The sequence below is a fragment of the Prionailurus viverrinus genome, unplaced genomic scaffold (assembly GCF_022837055.1).
Source record: "Prionailurus viverrinus isolate Anna unplaced genomic scaffold, UM_Priviv_1.0 scaffold_45, whole genome shotgun sequence".
Classification (NCBI taxonomy): domain Eukaryota; kingdom Metazoa; phylum Chordata; class Mammalia; order Carnivora; family Felidae; genus Prionailurus; species Prionailurus viverrinus.
The window spans coordinates 704932-724486 of record NW_025927610.1 but is presented as its reverse complement, the minus strand read 5'-3'; the positions used below and the strand labels follow the sequence as shown (position 1 = coordinate 724486).

At 56.2% G+C, this 19555-nt stretch overlaps 1 protein-coding gene across 1 annotated transcript in view; it reads right to left on the bottom strand.

The window, feature by feature from the left end:
- Window positions 1–10601: 10601 nt before the first annotated feature.
- HTRA3 (HtrA serine peptidase 3) overlaps window positions 10602–19555 on the bottom strand; it is a 29751-nt gene continuing 20797 nt past the window's right edge. Inside the window, exons 7-9 of the mRNA XM_047847295.1 lie at window positions 13864–13912; window positions 13318–13413; window positions 10602–11728 (exon numbers count right to left, since the gene is read on the bottom strand). Of these exons, the coding sequence (XP_047703251.1) occupies window positions 11563–11728; window positions 13318–13413; window positions 13864–13912 (311 nt within the window). The 3' untranslated portion in view covers window positions 10602–11562. The remainder of the gene's footprint in view (window positions 11729–13317; window positions 13414–13863; window positions 13913–19555) is intronic.

The following is a 19555-nucleotide window of genomic DNA, read 5'->3' as shown; positions in this document are numbered from 1 at the left end:
TGAAGCTTTTCTTTCCACAGCGGGGGAAACCGAGGCCCGGGGGACAGGACGGTGTTGGTCAGAGGGACCAGGGTTTAACGGATGCAATGCCACTTTTTAGACATTTGGTGTGGAGCCTTGGTTTCTCAAGTGTGTTTGGGGGTGATGGCGGTGCTCCCACAGGGGGCCGGGGTCGCATCAAACTGAGGATGAGGCCTCTGGTGCCCGGCACACAGCTGGCACACGTCAGGCTCCACAGATGACCGTGTTCGCTGGTGTGCAAAACCAGACCTCCATTCCACACAAGCCAGGGGAAGCTGATCGTCTTGTTTCACCCACATAAAGTTCCAATGTGCCCGGGGGGGGGGGGGGGGGGGGAGGGGGAATCTTTTTCACTTTTCAAAACTGGGGTAAAATATATAGAACCTAAAACCGTATGTTTTAACCACTAAAAATACCTCGCTGCGGTAAAATACACATAACACAAATTGCCCAGCTCAGCTATGTTTTTCAGCGTCTGGGTCAGTGGCGTTCAAGGGCATTCCCAGAGTTGCGTGGCTTCCTCACCCTTCATTCCCGGAGCACTTCCTACTTCCGCAGCCGAAACTCCGTCCCCCCGAGACTCTCCATTCCGCCCTCCCTCGTGCCCTGGCACCTCCCTCCCCATCTGCTCTCTGCCTCTGCGGACCTGACTCCACGGGGGGCCTCGATGACACCGGATTTGTCCTTCCGTGACCGGCACGGACCGTATTGGATGGACCCGTCCCTCCGTTGGTGGATATGTGGGTGCTTCCAGGATACGGCTTTGGGCCCCCGTCCTCTGACTCTGGGAAAGATGCACGAAGAGGTCGTGACACGGGGCGCTGGGGCCTCGGCAAACTTCCTGAGCACCTGCCCCGGGAGCACGTGCACCCTCGGAGCGGCCCGCGCTGGGCCCGCGGAGGCGCGGCGTGGGCAAGGGCGTGCACGCAGATCCACGCACACGCACACACGTGCGCGCGCAAGGGGCACGGTGTCTGGGGGCGGGGCACGCAGGAGGGTGGGCGGGGCACGCAGGAGGGGTGGGCCGGCCGACGGCTGCTGGGGGCACCAGGCACAAGAGGTGTCGAAGCACCATTGGAAACGCGGCGCTGTATTTGTTTCACTGCCCGCGCAGCAGGAACATCGAATGTGCCAGAGCTCTTCGCGGGAAGCCAACTGTGTGTGGCAGCCGCCGCGTGTCTGCGGAGCCCTAGGGCGAGGACGACGCCCCTCCGCAGAGGGCCAGCCGGCCCGGCGCTCGGCACTCTGCCCTCCACTCACAGCTGCGGACCTTGCTCTGCCTCCTCCCCCTCCCCCTGCCCCCCTCCCCCTGCTGCCAAGTACCAAAGACAGAGAGAGGACCTTAAAGCGTCTGGAGGGAAAAGAGCACTGACCCGCAGAGGAGTGGTAACCCTACGGACCCAACGCCCCCGTCACGGCCACCGAGGTGCCGCGGCTGCTTACGGTGCACGGAAGGGCCCCCTGCATGCCAAGAAGAGTGCCGGAAACGGACACGTCAGGGTGCTACAGTGTACGGGGGCCGGGAGGAAGGTCCACGGCTCGGCCCTATTGTCTATTCTTTGCTGTGCACTGGAAATATTTCACAATTAATTTTTTTTTCATGTTAAGAATACCAACGAGGCAAAAAGCCTTGAAAACATGTCTTAAGGGCTGCCAAACTTCGAACCTCCTGCAGCATCTCACGTGTCTGCCTGCCCCGGGGATGTGTCCATCGGCCGCGGGTGCTCTGGGTTACCATGCACGCGCTCCCCCCGTGATCGTCCCGGGTGCGCGCACAGCGTCTTATCACAGGTTCCTGCCACTGTGCTCAAGCACTTTGCACTCGCTCAGGACACGCCCCCCCTCGCCGAGCAGTCCTTGGCCAGTGACGCTGGGGACTGGACAAGAGTGCCCTGTCCCTTCAGGCGGACAGTGCTGCGTGGCTCACACCATCTTCCAGGGGTGCCACGGCAGTGACCCGCTCACTGGCCCTTGGCTTCCTTTCCTTCCCTGTCTAAACTCCGCATTCATCACAGTGCTTCTGGAAGTCACTTCTCAAGTAGAGCACTCGCGCCCGAGTCCTTGTCTCTGGGCCTGCCTCTGGGGACCCAGCCACGCTGGTGGCACAGGCAAGTGACCAGCTCCTCTGAAGATAAGAGGTCTCCAAGGGTGGGGTGGCGCTCCAGGGGAAGCCCTCCTCATTTTGTCAGTAGGCAGACGGTCCTGCCTCCTGCGTGCCCTCAGTGAAGCCTGGCAGGAGGCACAGTGCCCGGCGCCCACAGACCACAGCCCACGTCTCAGCAGGGAAACCACACGGCTGCCACTCACTTACGGCGATGAGTCAAGCCCCCAAGTCGCGTGTTTCAGCAGATAAGCAAGGACCAGCTGACACGAGAGGAGAAGCAGCCAGGAGAAGGACAGAGGTGGACCAGCAGGGCTGACTCCAAAGAAAATGAAGTTCACTCTGATTTCCGACGCGGTTGACTTGAAACCATAGTAATCGCTCCCCTGGAGAGATCTGGCGTCCATCAAACAAGAATTGGTAACTATAGAAAACAGAAAAAAGAGGCAGTCCCAGAACAAGAGCTTATGGAAAAGTTAAATAGAATCAAAGAGGGAAAAGGCAAGGAAATCTTCCTGAGTTAGCCAACGACAAAGAAACGGAGAACGGGTGTAATAGAGGGGGAACGGCTAATAACACATTGTGAGTGCACATTGTGAGTGCCAGGCACTGTGAAGGGTTTTAATTATTGAATCCCCAGCTGAGAATTATGACCATCTTCATTTTACAGATGAAGGAACTGAGGGATGAGAAGTCACCTGGACGTGGTTGCCCAGCTAGAAAGTCACAGAGTTGAAATTCAGATACAGATTGTCTGGTCCCGGACTCTATGCTCCAAACACAATGTGCAACATCGCCTGAAGGGAGGTCCAGAAAAAACAACCTGGATGATGCAGCTAACTGTGTTAGGGGGAAGTTATACCTTCCAGTGCCTACATTAAAAAAGAAGGGTGGGGGGTGCCTGGGTGGCTCATTTGGCTAGGCGACTGACTTCCGCCCAGGTCATGATCTCGCGGTTCGTGGGTTTGAGCCCCGCGTCGGGCTCTGTGCTGACAGCTCAGAGCCTGGAGTCTGCTTCAGATTCTGCGTCTCCCTCTTTCTGCCCCTCCCCTGCTCGTGCTCTGTCTCTCAAAACTGAATAAAAGTTTTAAAAAATTTTTTAAAAAGAAGAGAGACTAATTAACCCCCACCCCCAAAAAGTAGAAAAAATAATAAAAGTAAGAGCAGAAATGAATGAAATGGGAAACAAAACAAGTACATGGTGAAAAGGATCAACAAAACCAAATCTTGTTTTGTTTTGTTTTAAGAGTAATAAATTTATACCCTGGCAGGACTACTCAAGAAAAAAAGAGAGAAGACAAAAATAGTGATGTCAAGAATAAAAATGGGGACATACTGTAGAAACTGGAGACAATTCAAGAAATAAAAAGAGAAGGGATGCCTGGCTGGCTCGGTTGGTGAAGAGTGTGACTCTTGATCTTGGGGTCGTGAATTCAAGCCCTCATGTTGGGTATAGAGATCACTAAAAAAGAAATAAAACTTTAAAAAGTAAAGGAGTGCCTGGGTGCTCAGTCGGTGAAGCATCTGACTCTTGATTACGGCTCAGGTCATGATCTCATGGTTGTGAGATCGAGCCCTGTGCGGGACTCTGTGCTGGGTGTGGAGCCTGCTTAAGATTGTCTCTCTGTCTGCCTGGCTCTCTCTCTTTCTCTCTCTCTCTCTAAAGGAAAAAAAACTAATAAATGAAAAGAGGAAATTATGAATAATGTTATGCCACTACTTTGAAAACTTAGATGAAATGAATACATTCCCAGAGAAAGGTGACATACCAAGCTGACAGAAGAAGAAATAGAAAGTCAAAACAGTCCCATGACCATTAAAGAAATTGAAAACCATCATTTAAGTGTTCCCACAAACGAAACTCCAAAAACAGATGTCTATTCTTAAGTTCTATCACCACTTAGTAGAAAAAATAATGCCAGTCTTACACCAACTTACCTAGAGAAGAGAAAAAGAGTAGACACTGCCCAAGTCACGTTAAGAGGTCATTGTAGGAGCAAACTCCAATGTGAACATTAGGAAAAAGGAAACGTATAGAACTATTGCACTTACGAACACAAAAATCTCAAACAAAATATTAGCACAAATATGAAAAATGATAAGACTTCATGATAAAGTTAGGTTTTGTCCAGTAAGCCAAGGTTGGTAAAAATATTTCAAAATCAATGCATTTCAATACAGTAACAGAAGAAAGGAGGAAATCTTATAATCATTTCAATAGAAGCAGAAAAGTTTATGTTAGCATCAGTATTGGTGCATAATAAAACTTAGCAAACTAGGAATAAAAGGAAACTTTCCTAAGCTGACAAAGCGTAACTACAACAAACCCACAGCAAACATTATTTTTAATGGTGAAACATTGAAAGATTTCCTTTTGAGATCTGGAACGAGATTAAGATGTCCATTCTCATTATTTCTGCATGACATTGAACTTGAGGGTTAGCCGGTTCAGTGGGGCGAGAGGAAGGAAAAGGTATTAGGATTGAAAAGGAAGAAATAAAACTCATTATTTATATGTGATATGATTGAGTATGTAGAAAATCCAAAATAATCGACTGGGAGAATTAACACGTGATTTTGGCAAGAATGTTGTTTATAAGTCCAGTATAAAACATGATAAAAAAAAAAGAAGAAATCATAAAAACAAGTCAATATACCAGCAAGACTAAGGAAATTTAAAACAAATTTAAAGGATACCATGTATAATATCAAGCGTAAGCCATTTACACAGAAAACTATACACTATTTGGAGAAATTAATGAAAATGTGAATAAGTGGGGGAATACCCAAGTTCATGTGTTAGAAGCCTGAATATCACAAATGTCGCCTCTCTCGGAACTAATCTATAGATTCAATGCCTTTCTAACTAAATTCACAGGCGGTGGAACTTGGTTAACTTATTCTAAAACATGCGGAAAAGCAAAGAACCGAGGAGAGAGAAGCATTCTTGACGGGAAAGCACAGCGTGGCGGTTACCGCACTGGACAACAAAGTGGGTCACGAAGGCCAAAATAACTGGGGCTGGATGGTGTTGGGTCAAGGACACAGAGGAGGATCAGCTGGGCGGGAGGAGTCCAGAGACAGACCTACACGCACACGGGGGGCTTGGTTTATGACAAAGGAGGAAAGCAGTGCCTTTCAGAGAAATGGTTGGTGGGAAAACCATGGGAACAAATGAAACTTGACCTCTCCCGTGCACCACACACAAAAGTCAACGCCAGCTGGATCGCGTATCTAGCGTAAGACGTAGAATAGTGAAGTGTCGGGAAGCTAACAGGAAGGTAGGGACCTCGGGGGTAGGAAGAGGCTTTCTAGATCAGGCATGAAGACACTAGCTATAAAGGAAAAGGTTGGTAGGTCGGGTTGTTAAAACCAACCTTTCTGTTCGTTAGAGGACGCCATTTGGGGAGTGAAATGCAAGCTGTAGATAGGAAGAAGGCATCTGTGGCGCACGACACAGAAAAGCGTTCATTTCGTGGTAAGAGAACTATCCAGCAAGGAGGAAAAGGCACGTCGAGACAATCAGCAGCCGGCCAGACGTGAAAGGTGCGTGACAAGGACACACGCCTGAACGGTCCACGGATGTTTGAAAAGTCGCCCGACCTCCGAGGGGTCGTGAGAGTGCCAACCGAAATCCGGAGGCACCGCTCCGTGCCCACAGGATGCCTCAAATTCAAGGCTGACCGCATACGTTGCTGCAAATTCGTAAAACCACTTTGGAAAGCTTGGGTTTCTACCAGAGCTGATGATACGTCCACCCAATGACCTGGTTGCTTCTCTCCCGGGAACACGGGCAACAGAGATGCTCACACAAGTCCCCGGAGACACGCGCAGAGAGGTGCGCGTGTGCATGGCGGCCACAGCCCCTCTCTGAAGCAGCCCGGGTGTCCATCAATGGGACACCAGGCGTGTGCCAGCCAGATGTTGCCCCATGATGAAAATCAACACACTACCTCCACGCGCAGCAGCCTGGACTGATGTCACAAGCACGCTAGCCGGCACAAGCAGCCGGCCCCCAGTGAGTATATGCTGCGTGATTCCATTTACAACAGTTAAAGAAGCGGGCAACACCCAGCTCGCGTCGAGGACGCACGTACGGGTGCTAGAGCCGCGAGGGAACTCGAGGGGTGTTCACCACGAAGCGCGGTTGTCGGGAGCCGCTGGCGGGGACCACGTGGTGCCGGGGGCTGTCAGGGCTCTTGACGCAGGGGTGGTGACGCGCACCTGCTTTCTGATAATGCGCACAACCCCCGAACAACACGGGTTGGAACTGCGAAGGTCCACTGAGCCACAGACTTTCTTCCATAAATACAGAGCAGCGTGTAAACGTATTTTCTCTTCCTCGTGCGTTTCTCGGTAACATTTTTTCCTCTAGCCTACTTTATTATACAGTACATGGCACATACGACATGCAAAATAGGTGTTAATCAACTTTCTTGTTACTGGTAGGGCTCTGGTCAATAGCAGACTATTAGTAGTTGTGTTTTGGGAGAATCAAAAGTTGTATGCCGATTGTTTAGGAGCGCCCCGGGGGGCTCAGTCGGTTAAGCGCTGGACTTTGACTCAGGTCACAATCTCATGGTTCGTGGGTTCTAGCCCCGCGTTGGGCTCTGTGCTGACAGCTCAGAGCCTGGAGCCTGCTTGGGATTCTGTGCCTCCCTCTCTCTCTGCCCCTCCCCCACTCATGCTCTCTCTCTCTCTCTCTCTCTCTCTCTCAAAAATGAATAAAATTAAGAAAACTAAAAGTCGTTCGTATGTGGATTTTTGACTCAGTGGGGGGTCAGTGCCTCTAACACCCATGATGGGCGAGCATCAGATGTACATTCAAATGTTAGGCTCGGGCCCTTGTCTCTGTCACGCTTCACGACGACAATGATTCTGAAGACATGAAAACGTTTCAAGCATCTTTCAAGCATCTCAGCTCTTCAATCCCCTCCCCCGGACTCCTTTGTGAAAACAGTTACTGGAGAAAACATTTCGACCGAAATGAAAAAAAAAAAAAAGAAACTTGCAAACGAGGAAGAAACTGAATCCAGGAAAAGGAGGCGTAGCCCTGACGCGTGCAGCGAGAAGAAATGTCCGCAAGGGCACATGATGCCAAAAATTGTGTGATTGAGGGCTGAGCGGTTCCATGGGCACGTGTCGTGTGCACGCTCACGTAGACCGCGTGCAAGCACGTCTGTGCCCTGTGGATGCTCACATGTGCCGTGTGCACACGCACATCTGTGTGCACACTCACGTGGGCCGTGTGCATGAATGTCTGTGCCATGTGCGCGCTCGTGAGTGCTGTGTGCACATTCACATGGGCCGCGTGTGCACACGTGTCTATACGTGCACACGCACGCCTGCTGTGTGTGCACACGGTCTGTACGTGTGCATGCTCACACGGGCCATGCACACATGCATGTCTGTACTGTGCACGCTCACGTGGGTCATGTGCACACATGCATGAGTGTGCATGTGCACACTCACCTGGCTGTATGAGCACACACACACACGTATCTCCATGTGCGCACAGATTCACGCGTGCTGTGTGTACACGTGAGCTGTCACATCCCGATTATGTTGACCCGGCCAGGGTCGGGAGGGCCCGGGTTTGGGGTCTGGGAGGACTGACGGAAGTGGGCTGGGGGTGCATTTCTACAGCTGGCCAGCCCTGGTCTCTCCTCTGGAGCCGAGAGGGTAGCGGGCGGCTGCCTGGGACAGGGAGGTGCCCGTGTGGTGAACACTGTTTGAGGACATCAGAGCCAGTGTCACTGGGCTGAAGTCAAAGTGTTGACAGGGCTGGTTACTCCTGGAGGCTCCAGGGGAGAACCCTTTCCTCCAGCTTCCAGAGGTTTCCTGTGTTCCCCAGCCCCTTCCTCACATCCCCTCCCCAGCCTCTGCTTCCGGCCCACGTCTTTCACTCTGACCCTGCGGCCTCCTCTGATAAGGACCCTGTGACCCCGGAAGCCTGTCTGGTCATCCAGGATAACTTTCCGTGTCAGGAACCTTCAATTGACCGTGGCTGCAAGGTCCCTCTGGCTGCGTGAGGTGACGTCCCAGTTCCCGGGTTCTGATGCGGACGTTCAGAGGGAATAGGGCCCGCATGGGGGTGCCCAGGCAGGGTCCAGGTGGTTGGAGCGCCTTGCACAGGGCGGGGCTGGAGGAAGCAGGGGGAGTGGAGGGAGAGAGCACAGAGCCGGCCCCCAGAAGACCTGAAGAATGTGGACCAAGAGCAGGGCAGCCGGGGGACAGGCGTGTCTACACGGACAGGGGGCTGGGGCAGTGTTGGCAGGCAGGCCCCCCGCCCCGGCCTCCCCGGGCGCTGCTCAAGCCGGGGCAACACTGCCGGGTGCCCAGCCGCCTTCTGGCATCTGATTCATTCCACAGCCTCCTTGTCTGGTCACCTGTGGTCTGGACCCACTAATCCCCTTGGGGTTGGGAGGGGCCCCGGAAGGAGGAAGACGCTGTGACCCTCGGGCTGCGCCCCTCCTGGAGACGGGCCCGACCCCCTGAGTCAGGCAGCGGATGTTTGTCGTCTTGCTGCGGCCGAGGCCACAGCTGTGCGCTCCAGCCCGGCCCCGGGCCCCCGGTGGCCGGCCACGCGCTCACGTGTGACCCCGAGTCCTCCTCTCTGGGCCTCCGTTCCCGCCGCTGTCCAATGGGGCGTGTGGACTCAGGGACCTGTGAGGCTCCTTCCCGTCCTGTCCTGCTGGATTCCGGGTGTTTATGAAGGGCCCCCACGGCCACGATGGGGTGCTCCTGCCCGAGGACGCTGCCGTTGCCGGCACCCCGTGCACAGGTCCCAGGACAGATAGCGGGGGGGCGGGCCGCGAGCCCAGCCACCCGGGGTGGCGTCAGGACCCTGAGGGTTGCGCAATAGCTCCAGCGGCAGCTGGCGGGCTCTGGAAAAGTTGTTTTTCACCGGGTGCAGCTGGAGGAGTGTGAGGGAAGCCAGCTCCTCGCAGCTGGGGGCCGGGGGCAGGCTGGGCGGCTGGAGGGGGATAGAGGGCCCCAAGGCCGCAGGGCCCACCCTCGCTGCACAGCCCCCAGCACCAGGGGAGAAAGTGGCCGCCTTGGATGCAGCAGCACAGGGGTCGGGGCCCCGGCAGGGTCCGCCAGACGGGGGCAAGGGCAAGACCACAGCGCAGGCCCGGCTGACGCCTGAGCCCAGAGAGCCCCACATCCCACCTCCCGCTTCACCGGCGGACCCCCTGAGGCCGGGGGTGGCTCTTGCCAGCCAGCAGGCTGGTGGCAGGGAGTGACGAGCTGTGAAGTGACATTTGGGGGCACTTTTGAGGCCAGACCCCGAGGCAGGAGCCTCCCACGTGGCATTTAATCCAGTGTTTACTATAGCACAGCAGGTGCCGACCGGCCGAGCCCGGCTCCTCTCTGGGCACCACCGCCTTGTTGCTCCCCGCATCTGCCCCCTCCCCTCCCTCCCCTCCAAAGTCAAAGGTTTCCGGCGGCGGTGGTGGGGAAAGGGGCGATGCCGACGGTTGGGGCGCCACTGATGTCCTCGGAGGCCACGCTCAGGGGGCCCGATCCATCCCGGGGGCGAAGTCCCGCCAAATGCCCAAGGTCCCCGACAGCAGGGGCTGCAGCCCCGCCCACGACCGCCACCACCTGTGAGGTCTCCTGCGGCCGCGAGGGACGGTTCTGGGCTCACCGTCGGCCCAGCTGCCTGCGGCCCTCTGCCCCTCGGCCGGAGGGTTTTCTCCAGCTCCGCGGACAGCAGCTCAGCCCCACACAGTGCTCCGCCCCCCCGCCCCCTCACCGCGCGGGGACCCAATTCCCCTCAGGGCAGACCCAGGGCCCCGGTGCGGCCCGGGTGTGGGGAGCGGCGCTCAGTTCACACGCTAACCGGAGCCCCAGGATGGCAAAACTGCGGTGCTGAACCAGACACGGCGCCCTCGTCAAAGCTGCTCGCGGCAGTTTCTGGTCCTTCTGCAGAGTGCCCTGTGGTCTGATCCCCGCCAGCTCCTGGCGCGCCTGGGTGTCCTGTGCATCCCTCTAGGTACCAACCAGAATCCCAGCCGCTGCCACGGCCATCTGAGGCCACCCTCTAGACCTGCCCCGTGGGGGGGGGGGGGGGGCGGGTCATTGAAACACGGGCCTGTCCAGCCCCAGGCTCCCAGAGCTGGAAAGGGCTCGAGGTCCCGCGGTTGTCCAGCCGCCCTCAGGGAAGGTGGCCGGTGCTCACGCGGCTGCCCAGAGGCAGACCCTGCCCCCTGCGAGGCTGGGACTGGCGGGGTCTCCATCGCCCCGGGCTTTGCGGCCCAGAACCCAGGCCGGGCCCCCTCCCGCTCAGACCTGCCGGGCGCCCCTCCCCCTCCCCCTGGTGCCCCCTACTTGCTACCCTGGGTGAGCTCCCGCCTCTCGGTCTCTTCCCGCCTCGCCCCGCCATCGCTGGCGTCAGGACCGGAGACAGGAACAGCTGTGGCTGGGGCCGGGGGTCGGGGGAAGGGCTGCCCTCGGCGCCCCTGCCGGCCAAGGACCGTGTGCTTGTAAACTTTAATTTCCATACAGTAGAGAAACACACAGTACAAGCAACATGGGGAATCCATTGTACAGCAAAGGCCACCGATGCACCTCAGAACACACGCGTGCCCCTCCCCACCACGCCCCGCCACCTGCCGCTTCACGCAGAACGGCACAGGGGAGGAGGAACCAGCTCGGTCCTTGGAACCCCAGCCCCCGTCCAGGGGCTTCCTCTGCCCGCCGTCCCAAGGCCACCTCCAGGAGGACAAGTGGCCTTCCAGAGGGTGTCAGGTGCTCTCTGCCCCTGGCCAGTCTCTCTCCTGCCACAGGGCTTGGCCGGGAAGCCAGGGCGCCTCCGCTCGGCACCTGCTGTGGGCCGGGTCCCCACGCTTGACTCCCCGAGTCAGACACAGCCGCCCCCCAGGGCCTCCAGGCTGGCGGGGTCACAGCCCTGGTCATTCAGTGCAGTGGGCACTGTGGTGTTCAGTGGGGGGGGGGGGGATGGGAGGCATTCCTTGCGGAGGATGGGCTCGGGGACCGACCTGAGCAGGTGAGTCGGAGGGGAGGGAGGGGTAGGAGTAGGTGGGACGTTTGGACACAGGTACGGACAGGTGTCGAGGCAGGGGTGTAGGACAGAAGGTGGGGGCTGCAGGGAACTCCAGAGGAGCGTTCTAGATATCCCGGGCACTTGGAGGGTGGCCCTCAGGAGCATCTGTACGCGGGGGACATCCGGCTGCCCCCGTGGCACTGTGATGAGGGAGCCGACCCCCCGAAGGCTGAGAGGCAGGTCCCTGGCCAAGCCCTGCCCGCGGCGCTGCCCCTGGACAGCCAGGAGGAGGCCTCTGGCTCTGCTGAGGACCGTCCGTGGTCCTTCGTCCCGACCCCGTGGGAGGCAGCGGCTCCGGACGGGACCTCTCGGCTGGCACCTGTCCTGGGCCGCAGGCTCTGGCACTCGGCGACGTGGGGAGAGCTCCCCCTCACAGGACCACCTCGGGCGCGATGCTGAACAGGAGGTCATCATTCCCCCGACGCACCTCCAGCAGCAGAGGGGACTCCGTCAGGACGGCTTCCTGCAGCTCGCTCGAGTCCGCCAGCGGGCGCTCGTTGACCTTGACGATGATGTCGCCATCTTGGATGCCCCCCCTGCCGACGGAGAGACACCCGGTCACCGCACATCCCTGCGAGGCCAGGACCCCGCTCGGGGGACGATCTGGTTGAACAGCAGCGGTGGAAAGAGAAGCACTTCCGCAGGCGAGAACAGCACCCTGACTGCGGGGTTCCTACCCCAGTGGAAAACCAACGTCCTCCGAGGGCCAGGGCTGTGTCAGCCTGCTTCCTCTACACGTGAGGAGGGCTGGGGCCAAGTGTAGGCTGCCGCCTTCCTAGCTGGGCTGCCTCAGGCCAGGCACTCGGCCCCTTTGAGCCTCAGCTTCTGCACCTGCAGCCCTATGTGGGGACACGCTTTGCAAATTGCGAGGTCCAGGCCGCGGTGAGGGTTGACTAAGGAGGCGCGTATGGAACGCTGATTCACGCCGCGGCCACCGGCAGCCACCGTGGTCCCTGGTCCCACCGCGCTGGCCCTGAGGGCGGCCGCCTGCTGAATAAGGGGCCTGAGCTGGGCGCTGACTCTTTGCCTTCACGGATCTGCGTTCCAACAACTTGTCCTGCAGGCCGGCTGCAGACCGAGCGCGTGTGCTGGGGGCCCGTGTCCTCCCGCACAAGCAACACGGCACATGCAAGAGGAAGGGACTCCTGGTGGGGTGAAGGGGCCCCGCAGGGCTGGAGGCCCGCCTGCCTGGTTCCTCTCCACTCCACCGCCTGCCCTCGCGCCCCATGGCCCTTGAGCTTGACCTCCAGCTGTGCGAATTACCATTTAGACCAATGCAGCCCACCCTCCAACAGCGGAGACCTGGGGCAAAGGAGGGAAGGGGCTCGTCAGAGCCCCTCTGGGCCTGGATCGGCCCACAAGGGTGCCGGGCCCGTGCCGCACCGGCTGCCTCAGCTCATGGTGTTGGGAACAGTCAGTCTTTCCCGGCACTCGGTGGTCTCAAAGGAAACGGGGCTTTATCTCATCTGAGCTTGACCAAGTCTCCTCAGGGGACAAAGAGTGGGCTGAATCGTGTCCATCTTGCAGACAAGGAAGGAGGCCCAGGCTGGCGGGAGTCAGGCCGGCATGGGGTTTGAGCTCTGGGGGGTCTCTACTGCTCTGTCTCCCCAGACCCAAAGGAAAGGACATTCTGGGGGCGCCTAGGGGGCTCAGTCGGTTGAAGGTCCGACTTCAGCTTAGGTCATGATCTCATGGGTCGTGGGTTCAAGCCCCACGTCGGGCTCTGTGCTGACAGCTCAGAGCCTGGAGCCCGCTTCAGATTCTGTCTCCCTCTCTGCCCCTCCCCTGCTTCCACTCTGTATCTCTCTCTCTCTCTCTCTCTCTCTCAAAAATAAATCAATGTAAAATGACAATAAAAATAAAAATAAAAGGAAAGGATATTCTGAACCAAGGACGGTGACTGCCAATGCCCCAAGGAAAACTTCGTCTTTCCAGCCTGCCCCTGGCTTAGACGACAAGCCAGAATCCCACCTGCCACATCCATGCCATATCATGTGCCAGGGGGCTCAAGGTCGTACAAGGTCACCGAGGCGGGCCCACCCTCGGCCTCATGCCCACCCAACCCCACCCACCAGGATGTCTGCTGGCCCCGTCCAGCCTTCCTGCTTCCTGTAGGGCAGTCTACCTCTGAGAAGGTGAGTTTGGAACGACCTCCTGCACGTAGATCCCACTGCTGACCGATGGGAAGTCTGGGTCGCTGGCTTTCAGTTCTTCCAGCAAACTGAAAAGGCAGTTCCGCGGTTAAGGCACGTCTGCCCCCATCCTCACGTGGGGGCGGCTACAACCCCCAAACCCCTGGAGCCCCCAGAAGCTGGGAGAGGCAAAGAAGGACTCTCCCCGCAGAGCCTTCGGTGGGAGCACGTCCCTGCTGGTGCCCTGATTTGGGACCACTGGCCTCCAGAAGTGTGAGAGAAGGAAGTTTGTGGTGATTTGCTACGGTAACCACAGAGGCTTCCTGGAGGAGGCAGCACCTGAAGGGAGCCTGAGGGAGCTGAGGAAACCTATGGGACAAAGGGAGAAAGGGCACTGCAGGCAGAGGGACTGGCCTGAGCCCAGGCCTGGGAGCGCGAGTGCGTCTGGCCCACGGGAACACCTGCAGGCAGCCAGGCATGGCTGGACAGGGTCTGGGAGGAGGAGGGAGGGGCAGCGGGAATCATCCTTAGACACTCACCTCGGGGTGATGGTCCGCATCCGTATGCCGATGAAACGCTTCTTCCAGTCTGGGAACAAATCATGACAAGACTCCGTTAGAGCCTCTGTGAAAACCTCTGCCTTCCCTGAGGGGCCATGTGGGGACTAAATTTCCCCCAGGAGCCAAAAAAGCAGCGGGAGTCATTTGTGCAGTCACAGGCCTAGAGCTGCTTCTCTCCTCTAGGCTGCTCTTGAAGGGCTGGGAGATGTCCTGCCTCGTCTGGTGGCTTCATGCCCACCCCCGCCCTTAGGACCCACGCACCCATATCAGTTCCCATATCCGCTCTGTCGTGAGACCTACACCCAAACCCTGGTGGGCATTGGGGCTCTCCTCTCCAGCCTTATCTCCCAGATTTCCCAGACTTGCCTGCTCAGATCTGAACTTGTCACCTTCTCCTGCCTTCCCCATAAATGATAATATTAGCCGATAATGCCCAGTGAGCACTAGCCACATGCCAGGCCCTCTGTTTAGAGCATCATACACACAACTTCCCCCTGGCTGCTCCAGCCTGTGACTTAGAAGGTGCCCTAGACCCAGAAATAACATTTACCTTTCTTGAACCATAAAATATGTCTCAGTACATTTTAAAATGTCCTATCATAAAAACATGCTCTCTGACCACAGCAGAATTAAAGAAGTCTCCGAGAACTTAGAAATGAAATAACACACTTCTGAACAACCCGTTTTCAAAGAAGAAGTCAAACAGGAAACTAGAAAGGATTTTAAACTAAATAAAAATGGCAAAACGACATATCAAAACTTGTGAGATGCAGGTAAAGCAGTACGTGGAGGGCAATGAATAGCACCAAAGTTCCCATATCAAAAAAAAAAAAAAAGGGTTTCACATCAATGACCTCAGCTTTCACCTTAAGAGCTAGAAAAAGAATATCAGATGAAACCCAATGCAAGCAGAAGAAAGGAAATACCAACGATTGGAAATCCGTGAAGTAGAAAACAGAAATATAATAGAGAAGATAAAACTTTAAGCTTTCAGCCACACTGATCAACCAAAATATGAAAAAAAAGGACAAAGGAAAAGAGAAGATAATTATCCTCACCAGGACCATGAGAGGTAACATCACCACGGATCCTACAGGCATTAAAAGGGTCGTAAGACATAACAATGAATAACTTGATGCCAATACATTTGATGACGCAGACAAAATGCACACGTTTAAGTTTCCAAACTGCCAAATCTCACTCATGAAGCAGCAGACAACCACGTAACCTCACCTCTATTGTTAAAAACTGAATTTGTAATTAAAAATCTTCCCACAAAGAAAACTTCAGGCCCAGGTGGTCCCACAGGAAAATTCTACTAAATGTTTAGGAAGGAAAGAGCACCGACTCTGCACAAACTCTTGTAGAACACTGAAAATGAGCAAATACTTCTGGGATATCGTGATTTATAACGAGAAATACGTATTTTGATGTTCGTTTGTGGTTCCCAGCACACACCCCCTAACACTTTTGTAATCCCTGTGATAAAGGCTCCGGGGACATCTTTTGCTGTCAGATCCTGAAATGGTGACAGTGACAAATGTGAGATGGGTTTCTTCTGTTACCTACACCACAAGCCCCTTGCAACCACTCCTGAGTATATGTTAGTGAGTGATTTTGAGAAGCCCCTAAGGAAGGGGCTGGTTGCTAGGGAAACCCACCCATGTGGCGAAGGGTCAAACTTTCAGCCCCGACTCCCAACCTGCCTCTGGGGAGAGGTGAGGGGCTGGAGGATGACATAATCACCATGGCAGGGATGTAACCAATCATGCCAACACCATGAAGCCCGAGAGGGTGGGTGGGAGAGCTTCCCAGTTGGTGATTCCTCGGAAGTACTCTGTGCCTCCCCCCAGACCTGCCCTGTGCGTCTCTTCCATTGTTCCTGAGTTACTCCCCTTTATACATAAAATGGTCATCTAGCAAGTAACTGTTTTCCTGAGCTCTGTGAGCCACTCTAGCAAATGATCCAACCTGAGGAGGGGCCATGAGAACCCCCAGTCTATAGCCGGTGGGTCAGAAGCACAGGTGATAGCCTGCACTTTTGATTGGCATCTGACTTGGGGGGCAGTCTTGTATGACCTTGATTGTGGGGTCTGACACTATCTCTAGGCAGACAGTGTCAGGCTCGGGGGAGAACAATAGGACAGCTAGCTGGCTTTGGGAAGCCCCTCGCATTTGGTCCCCAGGGTGTCAGAAGTGACGCAGTGTCGTGGCAGAGAACTGAGGACAGATAAGAGGCACGGGAGGGGAGTTTTTCCTAAACAACTTCCCAACTATCATCCCGATACTAAAACCAGAAAACTAGACCCACACGCCTCTGGAAGACAGCTGCAAAAACCCTGTAGATATTTTCAGTGAACCAAATCCAACAATATGGAAAAAAGGATAATACCTCATGAACAAGGGGACTTTATCCCAGGAATACAAGGATGGTTCAACCCTCAAAACTCAGCCAACACAATTTGCCACATTAACAGACTCAAAACGAAGACCGTTGTCTCCAAAGGTCTAGAAAAAGTGTCTGACAAAATATTCTAGCATCTGTGCCTTCTAAAACCCACGAATAGAAGGGAACTTTTTCCACCTGGGGCGGGACACCTGCGAGAGACCTTGAATGAGCATTCTGCTTACTGGTAGAAGACTAGAGACGTCTCTCCAAGGTCAGGAACAACGCAAGGACATCCTCTCTCACCACTTTTATTCAGTGTCTTATGCAGGCTCTGGGCAGACAAGAACAAAAGGCATCTGGACTGACAGAAAGAGGCAAAAACTGCCTCTATCCACAGACTGCAGAATAATCTGCGTAGAAAATCAGATGAGGACACCCGGGTGGCTCAGTCGGTTGAGCATCTGACTTCCGCTCAGCCCATGATCTCACAGTTCGTAAGTTCTGGGGGAGGAATTGACAAGCTGATTCTAAAATCCATACGGAGGGGCGCCTGGGTGGCTCAGACGGTTAAGCATCCGATTCTTGGTTTCGGCTCAGGTCAGGGTCTCATGGTTTTGTGAGTTCGAGTCCCGTACCTGGTTCTGCGCTGACAGCGTGGAGCCTGCTTGGGATTCTCTCTCTCTTCTCTCTCTGCCCCTCCCCTGCTCATGCTGCTCTCTGTCTCTCTCAAAATAAATAAACTTAAAAAAATAAATAAAATCCACAAGAAAATGCAAAGGATCCAGAAAAACCAGACCGACTTTGGAGGCGGGACAGATTGGGAGGGCTGACGCTGCCTGACCTGACGACACTGCAGAGCTGCGGAAATCCGGACGGACAGACAGACAAGTGGGGCAAGACAGGCTCATTTTTTTTTTTTTTTGACAAAGGCGCAGTTTAGGGGAGAAAAATACACAGCGCCAGAACAACAGACTATCCAAAACAAAAACAAACAAAAAAGAATGTTGATTCATACTTTGCGCTATTAAAAAAAATTAATTCAAAATACACCATTGTCCTGAGTCTAAGACCTCAAAAAGTAAACTTCTAGGGGCGCCTGGAGGGCTCTGTCAGTTAGGCATCTGACTTCAGCTCAGGTCAGGATCTCACGGTTCCTGGGTTCGAGCCCCGCATCGGGCTCTGTGCTGACAGCTCAGAGCCTGGAGCCCGCTTCCGATTCTGTGTCTCCCTCCCTGCCCCTCCCCCACTCACACTCTGTCTCTCTCTGTCTATTGAAAATGAATGAACGTTAAAAATTTTTAAAATAAATAAAAAACAAAGTAAACTGCTAGAGAAAAAGGTAGGAGAAAATATTCCTGGCCTTTGGTTAGCAAAGATTTCCTAAATACAACACCACATGCACGATCCATTTAAAAAACTTTGTTAAATGAGACGTCACAAAAATTCACAAAACTTCTCTTGGAAGACACCGTTTAGGGAACGAAAAGTGAGGCCACGGGAGGAAACATTTGCAGCTCGTCTCTCTGACGAAGGCTCCTATCCACAATGCTCTCAAAACCAGCTAAGGACACAGACAACCCAATCTTTTTAAGTGGGCAAAATATCTAAACAGATTTTTCTGCACAGAAGATCGATGGACGGGACCAGGTGGCTCCGGGTGAGGGGAGGTCAGAGCGGCGGGGCGGGGGGGGGGGGGGGACAGGGGGGCTGGGCCCACGGGTCTGCAGTCCGGGCGGCTTGGGTGTTCACCCCCAGCAGGTGCAGCCCGGGAGGGCTTTGGAGCAGAGACGGCCGTGGTCTGCCCTAAGTTTTGAAAGCGCCCCTCAGCCGGGAAGGTGTGTGGGGGTGAGGACAGCGGTACATCCCAGGCTGGGGTGCCGGAGAGGGAGGAAAGGGCCAGACTGTAAATCTGGGAGTCACCCCCTAGATGGCACTCCAACCCTTAAGGCTGGGCGGGGTCCTCAGAGGAAAGGAGAAAGGCCCCACACAGAGGCCTGGGCCCCGCATCCCGCTCCCGACGTGGGCGCCGGCCCCTGGTCAGCATTGCTCAGAACCCCAAGGTCATGCTTCAAAACAGGAAGGAGCCCGAGCCTCCTGTGCTTGTGCGTGAGCGGCCCCCTGGCTGGGCAGAGGTGCAGCCCTGTCCCCCGCCAGGCAGCCGCCATCGCGTCTGAGTCCTTGGTCACAACCCCGCTCGGCACCCAGCCCGGAGCCAGCGGGCCCAGCCCCACGCGGCTTCTCCAGAAACACGGGCGGTGGGGTGGGGGGCGGTGCGGGGTGGCCTGACTGGGTCCCTTTGTCTCCTCCTTCGCCGGGACGTCACCTAAATGCGAGGGTCCCGCGTGGCGCTGGGGACACGGAGGTGGGCTGGAGGTCCTGGCTCTGTGTCTTGCTAAATACATCGTGCAGCCACTTTGGACCCAGGCGAGGGGACAGTCAGTGCAGGAAACGAAACCACGGGGGGGGGGGGGGGTGGGGGGGGGGAGGGAGGACTTCGGGTCCCGAGTGCTCCCCGTGGGGAGACAGGCAGCTCCCCACACCGCCGGCACGCTCGGGTCGCCAGACGACGCACTGAAAGCGGTCGGCGGCAGGGCACGTGAACGTCACCTCAGCATGAAAACCAGCCAAGCCACGGAGAAGCGCGGGCTGGGGCTTCGCGGGCACCAGGGCTGATCCCTGAGGTGCCCCCTGAACCCGCGTCCCGGCCAACGCCCCTCCGCCCCAGCTCCAAGTTCAAGCCTCGCCGGGGACCCCACCTCTCCTCCCCTGCAGCTGCTGCACCCCAGCCAGGCCGCCAGGAAGGCAGCGGGGCCCCTCGTGGTTCCCCGCGGTGGACGCCCACCCCTGCCCGGCACCCGCGGCTGCCTGCCAGCCCGTGCCCCTCTCTGCACCCCTCTCCCGGCCCTCTGCCGGCCTCCCTACTCTGACGTCACGGCGTAGACTGGCGCTCCCTCCCCCCTCCCCCGCCCCAGCTAGAACAGAACCCCCCAGGGGCCGCGGCTCCTGGAACATTCGCCGTCGTCGCCTCTGCTCCGAGACCCACCCTGCAGCCCAGAAAGCGGACTGACGGTCCCAGCCACGGAGCTGGGAGAGCGCCCAGCTCAGGTTCCAGGGACACTAAAGCCTGTGGCACCTTGAAGAAGCAACGATGGGTTCCAGGGCGCAGGCCCTGCCCGCCAACCCCCTGCTCCTGCCTCCTCCCCGTCTATTGCACGCGGTGCCCCGAGTCAGCCTGTGACTGTGCGGCCGGGGAACGTGCACGGCAGTGCCCGCCCCCAGCGC